General features: G+C 43.6%; 1 protein-coding gene across 1 annotated transcript in view; it reads left to right on the top strand.

Moving 5' to 3' along the window:
• ATP8B1 (ATPase phospholipid transporting 8B1) overlaps positions 1-14,237 on the top strand; it is a gene marked incomplete at both ends in the record, with an annotated part of 76,146 nt that extends 61,909 nt beyond the window's left edge. The window contains 6 exons of the mRNA XM_080714679.1: positions 4,174-4,397; positions 6,333-6,416; positions 8,882-9,127; positions 9,845-9,983; positions 12,563-12,693; positions 14,013-14,237. Of these exons, the coding sequence (XP_080570805.1) occupies positions 4,174-4,397; positions 6,333-6,416; positions 8,882-9,127; positions 9,845-9,983; positions 12,563-12,693; positions 14,013-14,237 (1,049 nt within the window). The remainder of the gene's footprint in view (positions 1-4,173; positions 4,398-6,332; positions 6,417-8,881; positions 9,128-9,844; positions 9,984-12,562; positions 12,694-14,012) is intronic.
• Positions 14,238-21,532: the final 7,295 nt, after the last annotated feature.

Here is a 21,532-nt window from a genome sequence, read left to right on the forward strand (position 1 = left end):
AATGGCCTTTCTTGCTTTGAATTTCTTTATTTATTCCCTCTGAAGTCAGCTCTAGTTTATTTTCCCGTGATGTATCCTTAACAAAACTAGGACTGCTGGGCGTGGTGGTGCACACTTGTAGTCCCGGCATTTGGGAGGCTGAGACAGGAGGATCGCGGTTCGTGGACAGCCTCAGCAACTTAGTGAGACCCTGTTTCAAAATAAAGAATAAAAAATAGGGCTGGGGTGTAGCTCAGAGGTAGAATACCCCTGGATTTAATCCCCAGTACTAAAAAATAAAAAAATAAAAAACTAGGACAAATCAAACATCTTTTTTTTTTTTTTTTTTTTTTTTTTTTTGGTGGTGGTACTGGGGTTCCTGGAAGCCCTTCCACCTCTGGGCTACACTCCTAGACCTATTTTTACATTTTTTTTTTAAATTTGGAAACAGGGTCTCCTAAGCCAGCACACGCGGCTGGCTTCAAACCTGCGCGATCATCCTGTCTCTGCCTCCCAAGCGCGGGGATTACAAGCGTGCGCCACCACGCCCGGCTTCAAATCAAACATCTTTATTCAATTATAATTAGATTTCTTGAAGTCTAGAAGAACGAGGCAGGGGAATGGTTTGCTATACAGATTTATCGTTCTATTATGTGATGTAGGCTTGAAATGTTTTGTTCCTCTGAGTTGGCTGTCATAGTGAGGGGACAAAGCAAAATCAACACAGATAAGCCTTTCAGAGCCTTGTTTTTCTTAAGTTATTTAAAATTTTTTTATTAAGCTGTGCTCTTTGTTAGGTGCTTTTATATATAACGTATGGAACATCCATTTGGGATGAAAATGTAGGTAGCTGAGGTCTCCTTAGAAGTTATCAAAACAGAAGTAGTTCCTTTTTGTACTTTATAAACTGCTGTCTCAGAGGATCACAGGCTCGCAGCCAGCCTCAGCAACTTAGTGAGGCCCTCTACAACTTAGTGAGACTCTGTTTTAAAATAAGAAGTAAAGGCAGGGCGTGGTGGTGCACGCTTGTAATACCCGCGCTTGGGAGGCTGAGACAGGAGGATCACACAGGTTCGATGTCAGTCTCAGCTACTTAGTGAGGCTCTCAGCAACTTAGTGAGACCCTGCTTCCAAAAAAAATAGAAAATAGGTCTGGGAGTATAGCCTGGAGGTAGAAAGCCTCTGGGTTCCACCCCAGTACCACCAAAAAATAATAATAATAAAAATAAAATAAAATAAGAAGTAAAATAGGGCTGGGGGGTACAATGTGGAGGTAGAATGCCCCTGGGTTCAACCCCCAGCACCAATTAATTAATTAATTAATTAAATTGTTGCCTCTTTCAACTACAACAAAAACAATATATAAAAAGAAAATACTGGTCAAAAAGAAATGAAGTCAAAGCCGGGCATGGTGGTGCCCGCTTGTAATCCCAGTACTTGGGAGGCTGAGACAGGAGGATCGCAGGTTTGTGGCCAGCCTCAGCAACTTGTGGGGCCCTCCATAACCTAGTAAGATCCTATTTCAAAATAAAGAATACAAAATAGGGCTGGGAATAGAGCTCAGAATTAGAATGCCCTTGGGTTCTAGCCCTGGTATCACCAAAAAAATTAATTAAAATAAAGAAGCAACCTGACCATCGGCTAGAGTGTTTCACATCTGGCACTAACGTAGAAACAGAGGGAATCATAACCACCATTTTTTATCCCCAACAAGTATCCGCAGAGTCTCAGAGCCTGCCCTCTCCCTGTCCCGTGTCTGAAGCTTGTCTCATACCAGCGGGATGGAGGTGGCCGCCTCTTGGTCATACATCCTGAGGATGCGCATAAACCAGGAGAGAGATGAGCTCACAGCAGAGAGCCTTCAGGGAATTGCAGTGTGTTGAGGAATTACGAGGTGTGTCTCCCAGTCACAGAGCTGATGCTGCGGTGGGAAGCTCAGGGATCCTGGGAGGCTGTCCTGAAGTTGAGGAAGGCGGGTGCCTGATAGCGCATCCATTCAGTTGCCTCCAGTTGCCCTGTGAACCGTGCCTGTGTTCCCCCCACATTCTGCCCTTGGTCTGCTCAGTGAAAGGCTGGAAGGACTAGATTCAGGGCCTGGGGCAGGATTCTTCTTCTCAGTCCTGAGAGCCAAGACTCTCCGGATTTCCCTCCGTGGCTCGTTTAGGAAAGAGGGCCATGGCTGGGTAGGAAAGAGCCCTTGGCAATCACAACTGGTCATAAGCACTCCTTGTACGCTTTGAAAAAGATCATAAATATCAAAGGAGAGGCAAAGTCTTTATTTTTTTTTTTTTTAGCACTGAAAAGTTTAATTGAAAACATAGGTTTGGGCAAAGTCACTACGGTTGTATTTTGAATTTTGCACGTTGTGTGTTCTGCCACTGGCGCGGGATTTCAGAGACTTCTTTCCAGTTGAAAAGTGTGGAGCTGGCAGCCACCTCCCAGGGCGTGAGCAACGGCGGGCTGTGTTCTCTAACTCACTGGCGCTAAATGATCCCGCTATTGGTTTTTACATTCATGACTTTTGAGATCTAGACAAAAGTTGTAATTCTTTAACTTAAAAATATTATCTAGTGACTATTGGAAGGACGAATAAGATTGTGACTTGAATTTTATCCACTCCGAAGACCTTCCCCTTGGGGAAAAAAAAGGTGGGGGGAGAAGACAGGCGTGGTGGCGCACGCTTGTAATCCCAGCATTTGGGAAGCTGAGACAGGAGGACCCGGGTTCGTGACCACCTTTAGCTCAGTGAGCCTTTTGCAACTTAGCGAGATCCTATTTCAAAAATGAAAGAATAAAAATAGGGCTGGGAGTGTAGTTCAGAGGTAGAATGCCCCTCCGTTCCATCCCTGGTACCACAAAAATAAATAATAAATAAATAAATAAATAAATAAATAAATAAATAAATAAATAAAAACAGAGATGCCACATGCTGACTGAGAAACCAGGACTTCTCAGGACAACTCAGGAAGATGTTGGAACCAGGACTTAAGAGTTGCACCAGGAACCCAGTATCTGTTAGTCTGATTCTCTTTCTCTCTCTCTCTCTCTCCTATTTCTCTGCCTCCGATATTTCAGAAAGAAATTTAGCCGTTCTACATCTCAAGAATTTTCATGTTAAATTTCTAGACACAAAACACACCCAAGTGGTAATCCCAGAATACCAAGAAATAGACCAACTGACCCAGCTTGGACTTTCCATTGCTTAGGACTTAGTATAGGAAATAGGCCCCTGGGCACTTTTAGCGGGAACCAGCTAATGTGGGGGCTCAGTTCTTTCAAAACTCTGCATGGACGGAAGAAGCAATGTCTAGGCTTAGTCTCTAACCTCTAGGTCACTTAGCAGAGGAGCCTCTATTTTTGAGGTCCCTCTGAAGAGCTCGTAATTGAGAATCCTCCGCAGTCACCTGTCAACATTTGGGGAGACAGAGAATGGAAATTATCTCTGCTGAAGAAATGCCCCAAATGGAAGGGCTGCTGCGTTCTGATTCACTTCTGCTTCCAAATCACAAATGGGTGGGACAGTGGAACCTACTTTGTAACAAAAACCTAGCTGCAAGGTACTCTGTGAAATGTAGGGCTTTTGCTCCCTTTCCTGCCTCTCCAACTAGCACAAGGTAGAAAGAAAGCGGAGAGAGCTAAGCTGTAGTATCTACCCCAGATCACACATCTGCTCATGGCTGACTCCACTGTGGCCAAGAAGTCAAGGAAATAACAGTGTGTGCATGAGTACCTAGGGCTCACCCAGTGGGTAGGAGGGGTGGCTTAGGACCTGGGGAAATGCTCCAGCTGGAATTCACCACCCACCTGAAATCCTCACACATATTTATGGAGGCTGTGCCATGTGTTTTGTTTAGGAACTTGTACCTCTGACCTCAAGTTGGGTTCAGGAGCTGAGTGTGAGGGATGGTGAGCAAGAGCTTTTTATGTATTGTTCCATGAATGTGTAATGTGTATTACAATGCTTATGTCTTTGTTTGCTATGAAATGTGTGTGTGTGTGTGTGTGTGTGTGTGTGTGTGTGTGTGTGTGTGTGTGGTGGTCCTGGGGATTGAACCCAGGACCTTGTGCATGCTAGGCAAGTGTTCTACCACATTCTACCCCTGAGCTGCACCCTCAGTCCTGCTATGAAAACATTTAATCATCTGTCGCTTTGCCTTAAGATCATCCACCGTATCGCCTCTTTCTGCCCCACAGCTGCTCACATTGGTGTTGGAATAAGTGGACAAGAAGGAATGCAGGCCGTCATGTCTAGTGACTATTCCTTTGCTCAGTTCCGATACCTGCAAAGGCTGCTGCTGGTGCACGGCCGCTGGTCTTACATAAGGATGTGCAAGTTCCTACGATACTTCTTCTACAAAAACTTTGCCTTTACGTTGGTCCATTTCTGGTACTCCTTCTTCAATGGTTACTCAGCCCAGGTAATATAACTATTTTTTTTATTGCGTAGAGCTCTTCTCTTAAATGAAAACTTTTCCTGAAAAAACCAAATTTGTTTCTTTCCTCTACATTTTGTAGTTTCAGTTCTCTATCTTTTTATAGTTGAGGGCACAATTAAGAGTATGGCTTACTTTTCTAGAATGCTTCTTATGCTGTAAAAATATTTTAGAGCCGGGCGTGGTGGCGCACGCTTGTAATCCCCGCGCTTGGGAGGCGGAGACAGGAGGATCACGCAGGTTCGAAGCCAGCCGCGCGCGCTGGCTTAGGAGACCCTGTTTCCAAATAAAAAAAAATATAAAAATAGGTCTGGGAGTGTAGCCCAGAGGTAGAAGGGCTTCCAGGAACCCCAGTACCAAAATAAATAAATAAATAAATAAATAAATAAAAATAAATAAATAAATAAAAATAATTGTTTTAGAGCCGGGCGTGGTGGCGCACGCTTGTAATCCCAGTATTCGGGAGGCTGAGGCCAGAGGATCGTGTTGCGCGCACAGCCTCAGCTACTTAGTGAGGCCCTCTGCAACTCAGTGAGACCCGGTTTCAAAATAAAGAATAAAAAAAAAAAATAGGGCAGGGGGTGTAGCTTGGAGGTCGAATGACCCTGGATTCCATCCCCAGACCCCCTCCCCAAATTTTTGTTTTATTTATTTTAGGTAGGGGAGTTGCTTATACATTTTCCTCTTCATCTGAGGTTATTTTCCATGCAAATATCCAGTTGTGAATATGTAAACTTAGATTTAACCAAAGCTCAAGTAATTATATGGTTATGGGTGATGACAGATATGTCATGATGTCTCCATTCGTTCATCTTCTGTTGTTTTAAGTTTCTGCTGAATCGAGGGGAGGTACACATTTAACATGTTAAAATGGTAATGCAGCAGAAAAATAGCGTAAGTAAGAGTGCACCCACGCCAGCGCCCCGGGCTGTGGCACTCCTCTGAGGCTACCTCAGTGCCGTGGGGGCCGAGGGGCCTCAGACTGATGCCGGGAGAGATGGGGAGCAGAGCCGGCCTTCATCCTGTTCCCAGGCAGGACTGTGTGGGACTCTCGGCCCCTCTATTCCAACATAAGGAACAATAAATGCTCTGTGTTCTTTATCCCTTTCAGAAGCATATTTTCTTTTAAATCTGGACAGATTTGGTTTTATAAAACATTTTAATGGAAATATTGGCTTGTAAAAGAAAACAAAAAAATTGAATAGTACTTACGTGCTTCTGAACCAGTTTTATTAAATGATCCAATTCATTAATAAAGGGGTATAAAACTGATGAACACCCACTTGTTTTTCAGCATAATTATTCAGTCAGAATGGAGTCTTCTAGCCAGGCGTGGTGGCGCACGCTTGTAATCCCCGCGCTTGGGAGGCTGAGACAGGAGGATCGCACGGGTTCGAAGCCAGCCTCAGCTCCTTAGTGAGGCTCTCAGCAACTTAGTGAAACCCTGGTTCCAAATAAAATATTAAAAAAGGTCTGGGGGTATAGCCCGGAGGTAGAAAGCCTCTGGGTTCCACCCCCAGTACCACAAAAATAAAATAAAATAAAATAAGGAATAAAAAAATAGGGCTGGGGGTATAGCTCGGAGGTAGAATGCCCCTGGGTTATCCCCAGTATTGCCAAAAAAATAAAAAATAGGAGTCTTCTACCAAAAGATTTTTGGAGCATTACACACACATGCACGTACACACACAAGCATATTAATTGGGAGGAGAGTGGGATTCGGTTCAGAGGAAAGGTTAATGATCTTGCCCACTACATAGGCACAGCCACGTCCGGTGCAGGTGTAGACAAGGGGTGTTTGTCAGGTCGGAGAAGTCCCCGCTGGGCTGAGAACATTCCTGCTTAGAGACAGCGGACAGCTCTGACAGCCAGGTTGGCAGTTCCTGCGTACGTGACACACAGCCTGTCTTCCTCTTGCAGACGGCGTACGAGGACTGGTTTATCACGCTGTACAACGTGCTCTACTCCAGCCTGCCCGTGCTCCTCATGGGGCTGCTCGACCAGGTAGGCGTCGCGTGCCGGGGCGCTCTGCACAGAGCCCCTGCTCCAGCCGTCGCAGCAAACAACATGTTAGTGCATTCTTCTGGGTTTTACTTGGTCCTGAGTGAAGCCTAGCACAATTCTACTATCAGGCAACAGCTGCTTGTGCGTCTTGTTTTGTAGTAAGAAAAGACTTCTGTGACTTGAATTCATTGACAAAGTGTTCATAGGTTCCTTTCAGACGCTATTTATAGACACCCGAGTCTAGCAATGTCTCCATTTTAATAACTTGCTCGCTCTTTTTTTTTTTTTTTTGCTTTGTTTTTTTCCTCTAGTCTTAATGGTACTAGGGTTTGAACCCAGAGATAGTCTATCTCTAAGCTACACCCTGGACCCTATTTTTATTATTTATTTATTTATTTATTTATTTATTTATTTTGGTGGTACTGGAGTTCCTGGAAGCCCTTCTACCTCCGGGCTACACTCCCGGACCTATTTTATACTTTTTTATTTTTGGAAACAGGGTCTCTTAAGCCAGCACAGCTGGCTTCACACCTACGTGATCCTCCTGTCTCGTGGGCCACCACGCCTGGCTCCCTAGCCCTATTTTTTATTCTTTATTTTGACACAGGGTCTCACTAAGTTGCAGAGGGCCTTGCTAAGTTGCTGAGGCTGCCCGCAAACCTGCGATCCACCTGTCTCAGCCTCCCAAGGACTGGAATTACAGGCATTTCACCACCACGCCCAGCTTAAATTGCTCCCTCCCTCCTCCCCCGTGGTACTGGGGATTGAACTAAGAGGCATTCTACCTTCAAGCTACACCCACAGCCCTTTTTTTAATCTTTATTTTGAAGCAGGGTCTCACAAGTTGCAAAGGGCCTCATTAAGTGGCTGAGGCTGTCAGTGAACTGTGATTTGTGTTCCAAATGCCAAATGCTGGGATTACAAGCCACCACACCTGGCCCAATTTTTTATTTCTTATTTAAAAACGGGTCTCACTAGGTTGATGAGTCTCACTACTTGCTAAGGCCGTCCTTGAACCTACGATCCTCCTGTCTCAGCCTCCCATGTACTGGAATTATAAGTGTATACCACCATACCTGGCTTAGCTTACTCTTTTTTTTTTTTTCGGTACTGGGGTTCCTGGAAGCCCTTCTACTTCTGGGCTACATTCCCAGACCTATTTTATACTTTTTTATTTTTGGAAACAGGGTCTCTTAAGCCAGGGCATCTGGCTTCGAACCTGTGCGATCCTCCTGTCTCGGCCTCCCAAGCGCAGGGATTACAAGTGTGTGCCACCACACCCAGCTGCTCATTTTTTTTTTAAGTAATTTTTTTTCTTTTTTTTTGGTGGGACTGGGGGTGGAACCCAGAGGCTTTCTACCTCCGGGCTATAGTCCCAGACCCATTTTATATTTTATTTGGAAACAGGGTCTCACTAAGTTGCTAAGAGCCTCACTAAGTAGCTGAGGCTGGCTTCGAACCTGCGCGATCCTCCTGTCTCAGCCTCCCAAACGCGGGGATTACAAGCGTGCGCCACCACGCCTGGTTTTTAAGTCAATTTTAGCTGAGTATGGTGGAGTATGCTTATAATCCCAATACTTGGGAGTCTGAGACAGGATGATCTCAGGCTCATGGCCAGCCTCAGGAACTTAGTGAGATCCTCTACAATTTAGTGAGGCCATTTCAAAATAAAAATGAAATAGGAGCTGGGTGTGGTGACACATACCTGAAATCCCTGTATTTGAAAGGCAGGAGGATCACAGGTTCAAGGATAGCCTCAGGAATTAGTGAGACCTGCATCAACCGAGTAAGGCCCTGTTTCCAAATAAGTAATAAAGTCAGGCTGGGTTTGTACCTCACCTTTGGGTTCAATCCCTAGTATAAAAAAAATGTAAAAATAAAATAGGACTTGGGGTTAGGTCAGAGGTAGAAAGCCCTGGGTTCAATCCCCAGTATAAATGCATACATACATACATACATACATACATATATACATACATACATACATAATGTAAACTTTAACACTTTCCAAGTTTATGTGTCTAATTCCCAAATTGGTCTATATTCTACCTAATAGCAACTCATAGAGAAGGTACTTTATAAATAAAAGGGGAAAACAAAAAATAATTTATCAGCTTATGTGAACATTTTTCCCAAGGAATCTAAAACAATATACATATATTCTCCCATGAAGTTAAAAAAAAATAGCCGCCTTCATTTTTTGGCACGACAAATTTCTTTCCTTTCCGTAATTAGCAAAATAACAAGGTCCTGCTTAGCCCATCTCTAGATTAAATTTCAAATAATAATGAACGAAGCCCATGGGATTGATCTCGGCGCAAGGGAAACATTGCGAAGATTTCTCTCGTTCAGTGTCTGCCTTCCCAAAACAGCAATTTCCAACTCTTCGTGAGATACAAATTGTGACATACCTGTGACTTCTCTCCCTGGACAATATGGCGCCCTAATTTTGCTATCCTCTTCAGGATGTGAGTGACAAGCTGAGCCTCCGGTTCCCAGGGCTGTACGTGGTGGGACAAAGAGACTTGCTATTCAACTACAAGAGGTTCTTTGTCAGCTTGCTGCACGGGGTCTTAACATCCTTGGTCCTCTTCTTTATACCGTTCGGAGCGTATCTGCAGACCGTGGGGCAGGATGGAGAGGCGCCTTCCGACTATCAGTCTTTTGCCGTCACCATCGCCTCGGCTCTTATAATAACAGTCAACTTTCAGGTACTTCCCTCCACTGTGTCTGGTACCCATTGGTACCTGTATTTCTGTACACAGGTTGGCGCGCACAGTCCATATGCCCTCCAACTGAACCTCCACCATTTTGCAAAGTACAAGTGAGCCGGGTATGGTAGTGCGCACTTCCCATCCTAGTACCTGGGAAGCTAAGAAGGAGGATTGCAGGTTCCAGGCCAGCCTCTGCAAACTTAGTGATACCCTGTGTCAAAATAAAAATAAACGAGCCAGGTGTAATGATGCATGCCTATAATCCCCATACTTGGGAGGCTGAGACAGGAGGATCACAGGTTTGAAGCCAGCTTCGGCAACTTAATGAGGCTGTCAGCAACTTAGTGAGACCTTGTTTCTAAATATAAATAGGGCTGGGGATATAGCTCAGAGGTGGAATGCCCCTGGGTTCAATCCCCAGCAATACAAAAATAATATAAATAAATAAATAAATAAGGCTGGGAGTGCCACTCAGAGATAGAATGCCCCTCTTTGCTGCTCAGTACTACCATCCAAAAAAAAAAAAAAAAAATTAAAAGATATTTTCATCCCAAGCACATTTCCCATTTCTTACCTGAGTCAAGGACAGTTCGGTTTCCGGCTGCTCAATATTCAAGCCAAATCACACCTAAACTGCCAAATTCCATTTTCAGAAATCTAAGCTCCTTTCTTTCTTCCTAACTCCCCTACATGCGCGCTCTGTTTTCCCCACAGATTGGCTTGGACACTTCTTACTGGACTTTTGTGAATGCATTTTCAATTTTTGGAAGCATCGCCCTTTATTTTGGCATCATGTTTGACTTTCATAGCGCCGGGATCCATGTCCTCTTGCCGTCTGCATTTCAGTTTACCGGTGGGTATTTTCTAAATTCCAAAATTAAATGGGCAAATTGCTTTCTGTTTTGACATAACTTCTGGGTAAGGGAAAAAATATATCAAAGGGTAAATTATTGTCGGTAAATATTCATGTCCTGACTGGAAACGGAATAGTGATGGGAAGTTAAAATAGTATTAAGATACAATTGTGTGTTTGTTAAATTAGACAGTCTGGGGTTTAAGCAGCTAGATAGAGCGTTTTTGTGTTGTTGTTACCCATAAAATTTAGTATTGGTATGTTACTGGAAAATTGAGTATACATGTATTGCTGGTAGCATTATAATCTAATCTAATCTTTCTAGAACACTTACTGAAAATGCATAATGGACTAAAACTTTTTGTAATTTTTTTTTTTTTTTTTGCACTATGGGGTATTGAACCCATAGCCATAGCCCCCAACCCTATTTTATTCTTTTTTTTTTTTTTTTTGGTGGTATTGGGGGTGGAACCCAGAGGCTTTCTACCTCCAGGCTATACTCCCAGACCTTTTTTTTTTTTTTTTTGGAAACAGGGTCTCACTAAGTTGCTGAGAACCTAAGTAGCTGCTTCGAACCCGTACGATCCTCCTGTCTCAACCTCCCAAGCGTGGGGATTATAAGCATGTGCCACCACACCCGGCTTATTCTTTATTTTGAAGCAGGGTCTCACTAAGTAGCTGAGACTGGCTGCAACCCTGCCATCCTCCTGTCTCAGCTTCCCAAGTACTGGGATTACAAGTGTGCAACACCACACCCGGCTTCTTTTCATACATTTTGATCAGATATTTCTACTTGGGAGAAAATATCCCAAGATAAAACACCAAATTCTGACAATATCATTTGTACAAAAATGATACCTCAATTTTATTTTATTTTATTTTATTTTATTTTTTTGGTACTAGGGATGAAACTCAGGGGCTTTCTACCTCTGGGCTACACTCCCAGACCAATTTTATTTTTTATTTATTTATTTATTTATTTATTTATTTATTTATTTATTTAATTATTTTGGGAAACAAATCTCACTAAGTTTCTGAGAGCCTCATTAAGTAGCTGAGGTTGGCTTTGAAACTTGTGCGATCCTCCTTTTTTTTTTTTTTATGGTACTGGGGGTTGAACCCAGGGGTTCTCCACCCCTGAGAGTTTTTTAATTTTGAAACACAGTCTAAGTTACCACCTGTTAGCTAGCCTCTAACTCGTGATCCTCCTGTCTCCGCCTCCCAAGTACTAGGTTAACAGGGGCGCACCACTGCATCTGGCTTCAGCTTCAACTCTATTTTTTTAGTATGATCTATCAATGTCATCCATCTCCCTGAGCTGAACAGATAGCATGACCTGTTTAAAATACTTTGTACTGCCAGTGCTAGTTTTTATGACTATGATGTGGAATTTTAAAACAAAACTAGAAATTGAAAAATGCTTTTATTTTTAGCTGGGTGTGGTGGCACATGCTTGTAATCCCAGTATTTGGGAGGTTGAGGCAGGAGGATCTGGGTTCATGGCCAGCCTCAGTTACTTAGTGAGATCCTACGCAACTTAGTGAGACCCTGTTTCAAAATAAAGAATAAAAAATAGGGTGGGGGGGGTGGTGCTCAGAGGAAGAATGCCCCTGGGTTCAATTACCAGTAATGCAGAGAGAAAAAAGTGCTTTTTTAAAAATTCTTTAAAAACTGAGATGAAGGCTGAGACCGGAGGATCGCGGTTCGCGGCCAGCCTCAGCTACTTAGTGAGGCCCTCTGCAACTCAATGAGACCCGGTTTCAAAATAAAGAATAAAAATAATAGGGCAGGGGGTGTGGCTCGGAGGCCGAATGCCCCTGGGTTCCATCCCTAGACCCACAAAAACAAACAAACAAACAAACAAACAAAAAAAACCTGAGATAACTTAATTACTTAATTGCCTCGCGTGTTTTTAACTTCTTGCTGGGCTTTGAACCCAGCATACTAAGCGTGTGTTCTTATCTCCAGTGATACCCCCAGCCCTAATTTTGTATTTTCAGTTAATGGAGTGTGAAGAAACACACTTTCTTTTTTATTTGGTCCATTGTGTATCTGTGCCTTCTTGCACAGAACCGACCTTGCTCCTTTGGCTTTGTTTAGTCTGATTTTAAAGTGTCCATTCCTAGGCAGGTGTGGTGGCACACGCCTGTAATCTCCATACTCGGGATGCTGAGAGAGGAAGATCACAGGTTCCAGGCCAGCCTCGGCAGCCTTGTGAGCTCCTCCACAACTCAGTGAGACCCTGTTTCCAAAATAAAGAATAAAGCCAGGCGTGATGGCGCACGCTTGTAATCCCAGCATTTTGGGAGGCTGAGACTGAAGGATCGCAGTTGGCGGACAGCCTCAGCTACTTAGTGAGACTCTGTTTCAAAAAATAAAAAATAAAAAATAAAATAGGGCAGGGGGGATAGCTTGGAGGTCAAATATCCCTGGGTTTCATCCCCAGACCCGCAATAAATAAATAAATAAATAAATAAATAAATAAATAAATAACAACATAACATTAAAAAATAGAATCTGAACTCTTTCCCCGGGATAAAAGCACCGCTGTGATTCATCCCAATGTTTGTTCTTTCCAGGCACAGCCTCCAACGCCCTCAGGCAGCCATACATCTGGTTGACCATCATCCTGACCGTCGCAGTGTGCTTGCTGCCCGTGGTGGCCATCCGCTTCCTGTCAATGACCATTTGGCCCTCAGAAAGTGACAAGGTAATGGAGACCCAGGCCCCTGTCCCCCGAGTGTCCCTTCAGCGCCTCCCGCTCTCCCCAGCCGTCATCTGCGGTAGCACTGAGGCAAAGGAACCCGGAGGGTTTTCTCTTCAACTTGCACCACTCCGCTCTGTCCCGCGAGGGGCACTCACGGGGAAAGTGGGCCTCTTGGCTTCCAGTTATCTGATGGTGAGAAGCTGCTTTCAGCATCCATATCTATCTAGCAAGGACCACGATGCGGCATCATCCGGTGTAGGGGCCGAGTCAGGGCTACTTTCTGGCACAATCTTTTTGGCCAACTGCGCCCCCCCATGTCATAGACCCCTATTTTATTTTATTTTTTATTTTTTTATTTATTTACTTTTTGGTGGTACTGAGGGTCATTCTTCCTCCAAGATACGCCCCAGCCCTATTTTTTATTCTTTATTTTGAAAGGGTCTCACCGAGTTGCAAAGGGCCTACACTAAATAGCTGAGGCTGGCCACAAACCACGATCCTCCTGTCTCAGCCTCCCAAATGCCGGGATCACAAGCGTGCACCTCCACGCCCGGCTTTCTTATTTTATTTTATTATTATTATTATTTTATTTTTTTCTCTGCACTGGGGCTTGAACTCAAGTATTCTACCCTTGAGCTACAGCCCCAGCGACTTTTATAATTATTTATTTATTTATTTATTTATTTATTTATTTATTTATTTATTTTGCAGTACTGGAGATGTAACCCAGGGCCATTCTACCTCCAAGCTACATCCCCGGCCCTATTTTTTTTTTTTTTTTTTTTTGGTGGTACTGGGGATGGAACCCAGGGGCCTTCTACCTCCAGGCTACACTCCCAGACCTATTTCATATTTTATTTGGAAACAGGGTCTCTTAAGCCAGCAGAGGCTGGCTTTGAACCTGCACGATCCTCCTGTCTTAGCCTCCCAAGCGCGGGGATGACAAGCGTGCGCCACCACGACCGGCTCCCGGCCCTATTTTTTATTCTTTCTTTATTTATTTATTTATTTTTGCGGGTCTGGGGATGGAACCCAGGGGCAGTCGACCTCCGCGCTACACCCCCTGCCCTAGTTTTTATTCTTCATTTTGAAACTGGGTCTCACTGAGTTGCAGAGGGCCTCACTGAGGAGCTGAGGCTGTCCGTGAACCGCGATCCTCCAGGTTTCGGCCTCCCGAATGCTGGGGTTAAACAGGGTCTCACTGAGCTGCAAAGGGCCTCATTAAGTAGTAGCTGAGGCTGTCCGCGAACCGCGATCCTCCGGTCTCGGCCTCCCAAAGGCTTTGATTTCAACCCTCCCGCTTCTCCCTGCGCCCTGCCCAGATCCTGAAGCATCGCAAGCGGCTGAAGGCGGAGGAGCAGTGGCAGCGGCGGCAGAACGTGTTTCGCCGGGGCGCGTCCTCGCGGCGCTCGGCCTACGCCTTCTCGCACCAGCGCGGCTACGCCGACCTCATCTCCACCGGGCGCAGCATCCGCAAGAAGCGCTCCCCGCTCGACGCCATCATCGCCGACGGCACGGCCGAGTACCGCCGCACGGTGGAGAGCTGAGCCCCCCGCGCCCGGGGAACGGGAAATGTCTATTTTTCTACGAAAAACTCTCAGGATTTAAAAAAAAAAAAAAAAAAAACTGAGCTTGTCACAAGGATAGTGACAATAATCTTTATAACAAACTATTGGGGTTGAGCTATTGAGCAATAGCAAAGCCTATGACTGCGCTGGTCACGTTCTTTATGATTTAAAGGGTCCGTCTAATCCAGACTCGATCGAGGGCAAGAGAATTACGAAACGTCTTCTATTTCAGTTCCAGTAGCATTGCATTATAAAATTACGATGAAGTTTTCCTGTGTTCCTTCTTCAGCGTGGATTTCCTGGAGGCGCCTTTCTCCCTCTACTGGCCACCCGATTAATAACATTTTTTAAATGTAGAATGGTAACAAGAAGATTCATGAATGTACATTGCCCGGAAACTAAACGGTCCAATGGCTGTTCGAAAGTTGCTTAACAGGCTTCATAATTCAATCAGGAAGAATTACTCCAAATTTTCTAAGTGTAAGGTTTCAGTCTGTTTAACCCCACATTGTAAGCAAGCACATAACAGATCCTTTCTATTACATATTTTATTTAGCAACTTCCCACAGTACTAAGTGATTTGACTTTCTCCTTTAATTTTTGTTTTGGGGGGGGTATGGGAGTGGGGGTTGATCTTGGGGGCATTCTATCTGCACTTTCATTTGTTTTATTTACTTATTTATTTTGGTACTGGGGATTTAACTCAGAGGCATTCTACCTTTACACCCCCAGCCCTATTTTATTTGTATTTTGAAACAGGGTATCACTAGGTTGATGAGAGTTTTACTACTTGCTGAGGCTGTCCTCAAACCGCTGATTCTCCTGTCTCAGCCTCTCAAGTACTAGGATTATGAGTGTGCGCCACCACCATGCCCAGTTTGTGCGCTCCCTCGCTCTCTCCCTCCCTCTCCCTCTCCCCCTCTACCTCCCCCCTCCCCCCCTCTCTTCTTTTTGTTTTTGTGGTACTGGGGGTGGAACCCAGGAGCTTTCTACCTCCAGGCTATACTCCCAGACCTATTTTATATTTTATTTGGAAACAGGGTCTCACTAAGTTGCTGAGAGCCTCACTCAGTAGCTGAGGCTGGCTTCGAACCTGTGCGATCCTCCTGTCTCAGCCTCCCAAGCGCGGGGATTACAGGTGTGCACCACCACGCCCGGCCTGCTCTCACTTTTTAAAAAGCATCTAAATAAGCCGGGCATGGTGGCACACACTTGTAATCCCTGCAACTTAGTGAGTCCCTGTTTCCAAATAAAGTATAAAATAGGTCTGGGAGTATAACCTGGAGGTAGAAAGCCCCTGGGTTCCACCCCCAGTACCACACACACACAAATGCATCTAAATATTTACAGCCTTAAAAGTGTTTTTCAAAATAGGATATTATCAACAAGGACTAATAAGTAATTTATAAAAGAAATAAGTTCTGGTGTTTTATTTCATAGTAGGATATTTATAGATAATAATAATGAACTATGTATTTCCGAAAAGAGAGAAGAATGAATGGTTTCATCACCAAGAAATGATAAATGCTGGAAGAGATAAATTGGAACATTACACAATGTATATGTGTATCAAAACATTATTGGGGTATAGCAGAGTGATAAGCCACCGTGCCCAAAGCCCTGGGTTCAATTCTTTGCACCAAATAAGGAAATAATAAAAATCATCACATTTACCCTCATAAATATGCACAATTATGGTTGAATTAAAAATTAACTAAAAAAATCAATAGAAGAAGCCAGGCGTGGTGGCACATACCCATACTTGGGAGGCTGAGACAGAAGGACTGCAGTTTAGAGGACAGCCTCAGCAATTTAGCCAGAATTGCAGCAACCTAGCAAGACCCTGTTTTAACCTCCCCCCCCCCAAAAAAAAAGTAGCTGGGCGTGGTGGCTCAAGTTTGTAATCTCAGTACTTGGGAGGCTGAGACAGGAGGATCTGGGTTCACAGTCAGCCTCAGCTACTTAGCGAGGCCCTCTGAAACTTAGACCCTGTTTTAAAATAAAGAATAAAAAACTATGCTAGAGGTATAGCTCGGAGGTAGAATGTCCCTGGGTTCAATCCCCAGCACCACACACACACACACACACACACACACACACACACACACAAAAAAAAAAAAAATTAAAAAGGGGCTGGGGTGTAGCTTGGAGGTAGAATGCGTCTGGGTTCAATACCCCATACCACAAAACAACACAGAAGAATGCCTGCCAGAATAGCTGAAGACAGTGCTATTCTAGAGTCTTTAACCCACTAGATACGAGGTGTGTGGCGTCGGGGGAGCTTCGCCATCAGCGTAGTTGACCTGGGCTATCAAGAAAAAGGTCGCTGCTACATAGAACAGGTGAGAGGACTATATCTAGAATCAAGGGGTCGTTTGGGGGTCCCCCCTCCTGCTGCCTGGGAACAATGAAAAAATCAACAAGCCCTGAGGACATCGGTGATAAAACTGCCGAAATTTACAAAGCTGTCTTCAAAAAGTGAACTTTTGTGCCTGCCTCCACGTAAAGTATTTTATAAAGGTTTTGAACAGAAACCTCACTTTTTGTCTCATGTCTTGAAAGAAAAGGCTGTCGGAAGCCATATTTCTAACACTGAGGAACAGTCTATGCTTTTAACTTTGAAGGTCACTTTAGGTCGTTATGGAAATAGCTTCCCAAAGGTAACAGGACCCAGAGGTCCTTCTAATTTTATGCTTTTCACACATTTCCGTATTCTAGTAAAGATGTAAAAGTGTTTTCAGTAATTCTTACCTTTTTTTTATATGCAGGGCTGGAGAGTAATTGTTATTTTTCGCATTAGGCTGTGAAGGTTCGCATCAGTCCCTTTGAATTCCTGTGAGGAGAGCCGGGCGTGGTGGCGCACGCTTGTAATCCCCGCATTTGGGAGGCTGAGACAGGAGGATCACACAGGTTCGAGGCCGGCCTCAGCTACTTAGTGAGGCTCTCAGTAACTTAGTGAGACCCTGTTTCCAAAAAAGAATTCCTGTGAGGAAACTACAGTGTGTATAGTGGGTCTTCTACATGCACAGGACGGGAAAATGTAGTGGCAATTTTATAATGCAATTTCTAGGTATAATGAAAGAATGTATGGCTGTTCGATGGAAGTAAATTTCTGAAAGTTTACAACTTTTCCTTATCTTGTAAATAAAAATAATTATATGTTTCCTTCTTTTTTTTTTTTTTACAGAACAGTTAGCTCGTGTAATTTTGTCAGTTTCAGATTTCTCTCCTGTTTTTTGAATTGTGGGAAAGGTTGACAATGTAATGTGTCAAAGACTCACACTGTTGGGTGCAATATTAGCAATTTTAAAAATGCAAATTGCTTTGGATAAATTATTTCTATATGCTTGTAAATCTAAGATTGAATGTATATTTTTGTTTAAAAAATAAATACTTTAGTAAAATCTTTGGAAAGTACAATCTTTTAAACTCGCTTTTAAGTTGGGTGTTTTTGGTCTTTTTGTGGTACTGAGGATTGAACCCAGGGGCATTCTCACTCCAAGCTGTACCCTCATACCTATTTTTTTTATCCTGAAACAAGAATCTCAAGGCTGATGAGAGTCTCACTACTTGCAGATGTTATCCTCAAACCTGTGATCCTCCTGTCCCTGCATCCCATATACTGCATCCCATATCTGTCCCTGCATCCCAGAATTTTAGTAATTGCTAAGGCTATTACAGGCGTACACCAACAACCCCGACGCTTTGTTGTCTTTTTAAAAGTAGGGTATAGCTAGGCACACTTATGATTCAATACTTGGGAGGCTGAGACAGGAGGATCACAGGTTTGCAGCCAGCCTTAGCTACATAGTGAGGCCCTCTGCAACTTAGTGAGACCCTGTTTCAAAATAAAGAATAGCCGGGCATGGTGGCGCACGCTTGTAATCCCCATGCTTGGGAGGCTGAGACAGGAAGGATCACAGGTTTGAAGCTAGCCTCTGCACCTTAACAAGGACCTCTACAACTTAGTGAGATCATTTCTAAGTAAGAAATAAAAATTGGGCTGGGATATAACTTGCAGGTAGAATGCCTCTGGGTTCAATCCCCAGTACTAAAAAATAAAATAATAGTGGGTAAGACAACACCTACTGCAGGGAGAGTGTATCTTCCTATACTAAGGCAAAGAACAATCTTTCCAAATGGCCTCAACTCTCTGGAGCCAGAACAAGAAGACAGAGGGAGAGAGTGCCATCTCGAGATATGTGATATATACTTGGCAGAGAAATGGACGAAAGAGAATGGATCGATAGTCTAAAGAGAAGGAGAAGGGACCCCAAAGTTTGAAGCTGAGGAGCATAAGCAAGTCTACGACCTGGCTGCCCGACAGGTGGTGAGCCCCGGGACAGGAGGGAAGGAAGCCGTGACCCCAGCAGCAAGGCTTAGAGAAGGAGGTTCTCTGTGACAATGTGGGGGCCTTCTTTGGGAGGCATACCTACTAATACGTGAGGGAGTAGCAGTATGCAGGGGCTTGGGGTGAGAGGTGTGGAGCAGGTTATGAGCTTCTGCAATAGACGTGGTATGAGAAGGATTCCGAACAGACTTAGGAGATTGCCCAGAAAAAACTTAAGGGCCAGCTGGGCGTGGTGGCACATACTTGTAGTCCCAGCATTTGAGACCTGAGGATCATGGTTCACGGACAGCCTTGCCTACTTGTTGAGGCTCTTTGCAGCTCCATGAGACCCAGTTTCAAAATAAAGAATAAAAAAACAGTGGGCAGGGGGTGTAGCTCAGAGGTCGAATGCCCCTGGGTTCCATCCCCAGACCCGCAAAAAAAAAAAACACAAAAAAACAAAAAACCAAGGACCACTCTTTCCTCAATAGGCTACTGCAATGAAGCCGCTGAGGGCTATTTTTAACCAAAGAGCACCACCTAAAGGTTCTTTTTTTGTTTAAAGATGTTTAATATAATTAGTCATCAGGGACATGCACACCAAACCCATAATGAGATAGGAACCCTTCGCACTCACTAGGATCTAATAATAATAATAATAATAATAATAATAATAATAATAATAAATAGCTTAGTGAGGCCCTCCGCAACTTAGTGAGACAGTTTCAAAGTAAAGGATAAAAAATAGGACTGGGGTTGTAGTTTGGAGATAGAATGCCCCTGGGTTCCATCCCTAGTACTGCAAAAAATAGAATAAAAAGTGAAAAAATTGGGACTCTCACGTACTGTGGCTGAGAATGTAAAATGGCCCAGTCCCGGTGGAAAACTGTTTGGAAAGTCTTCAAAGAGGTAAACAAAATACCATTTGATTCAACACTGTGAAGGATAACCCTCAGAGAATTAAAAATAGGTGCTCAAACAAATACCCACAAACTCACATTTATTGCAGCACTATTGACCCAAAAATCCACTAGATGAGCTGGGCGTGGTAGCGCACACTTGAAATCCCAGTATTTGGGAGGCTGAGACAGGAGGATCGCAGGTTCGCAGCCGGCCTCATATATTTAGGAAAATTATTTCTATTTAGTATAAAATAATAAAAACGCAAAACTAAGCCTTCAAGTGCTCAATTGGGATTAAAACCAGGGAACATTCACTCAAATTCTTTTGGAAATTTCCATTTATTTGATATGACTTTTATTTTTTGGTACTGGGATTGAACCTAGAGGCATACTATCTCTAAGCTACATCCCTAGTCACTTGTTTGTTTGAAACAGGGTTTTTCTAGGTTACCGAGGGCCTTGCTAAATTGCTAAGGCTACTCTTGAACCTGAGATCCTCCTGTCTCAGCCTCCCAAATACTAGGGTTACAGGCATGTGCCACCACGCCCAGCTTGTCATGACTTTAAGATGCTACCCAGACTCTTCTGAGAGCAGAGAAAATCTGTGTATACACAAATGGCATAATGAAACATGCAGAATTTTGTTTATAACCCTAAGTGGTAAATATATTTCTGGGTTTTACATCCTGTTCCTTGAAATGTCTGTAACCATGGGTCAGAATCACACTTTTAAAATTACTTTTAAAATTACTTTTAAAATTATAAGAGCTGGGTGTGGTGGCACACGCCTGTAATCCTAGTATTTGGGAGGCTGAGACAGGAGGATTGCAGGTTCCAGATTAAAAAAGCATATGAAAGCTGGGTGTGGTGGCACATGCTTGTAATCCCAGCATCTAGGAGGCTAAGACCTGAGGATTGCAGTTTTCGGACAGCCTCAGCTTCTTAGTGAGGCCCTCTGCAACTTAGTGAGACCCTGTTTCAAAATAAAGAATTAAAAATAGGGCAGGGGGTGTAGATTGGAGGTCGAATGCCCCTGGGTTCCATCCCCAGACCTGCAAAAAAAAAAGTATATGGATTTGCCTCTGTGTTGGCCAATAAATAATTAACTAAAATGGCCTTCATAATAAGATGCATAGAAATAAATAACTCTCATAGTTTTAAAATTATCAGGAATTTTGCCAGACATGGTGGCACACGCCTATATCAGTGCTTGAGAGGCTAAGACAGGATGATTACAGGTTCAAGGACAGCCTCAGCAACTTAGCAAGAACCTGCTTCCAAATAAAAAGGGCAGAGGCTATATCTTAAAAGGTAGAATGCCACTGGATTCAATCCATAGTACATATATATATATATATATATATATATATATATATATATGTTAGAAAGAAATTTTGTATCAAAATCTGAATCAAATTATAATGTGGATATTTACAATACGTATACAAGGAAATTAAATTCCAATAGAACACTAAATCCAAACGTGGGGGTACAAACCCAGGGGCATTCCTGACAAATTTAGGATAGGTTACTTTACTCCAGACAACCTGTTTATGATTTTCAATTCGGAAGGATATCACCTGGGTGTGGTGGCACACACATGTCATCCTAGTACTTGGGAGCTTCTTAGGCTTGAGACCAGCCTCAGTAATTTATAGACTCTCAGTAACCTAGTGAGACTGTTTCAAAATAAGGAGTAAAAAGAGCTGAGGGTGGAGCTCAGAGGTAGAATGCCCCTGAACTGATCTCTAGTAACACACACACACACACACACACACACACACACACACACACACACACTCACCGTTCGTTTGGTGCCTGATGCTTTTAAACAAGTTCTCAAAGTCGTTATAAACCCTGAAATGTGTACTTGTTTCTTTCCCACATGAGGATTATGGATATTGATATGACTTGTGGAGTCAAGGAGGGAGGATGTGTTTAGTCTAGCATTTCTCACCAGGAATCGATTCCCCCAGGGGATAAGAATCAACCTTTAGAACAGAGGTCAACTTGCCCACCGGGAGTCATCTTGCAGTTTCAAT

The sequence above is a fragment of the Muscardinus avellanarius genome, assembly GCF_963383645.1.
Source record: "Muscardinus avellanarius genome assembly, chromosome: 17".
In the NCBI taxonomy this organism is placed as follows: Eukaryota; Metazoa; Chordata; class Mammalia; order Rodentia; family Gliridae; genus Muscardinus; species Muscardinus avellanarius.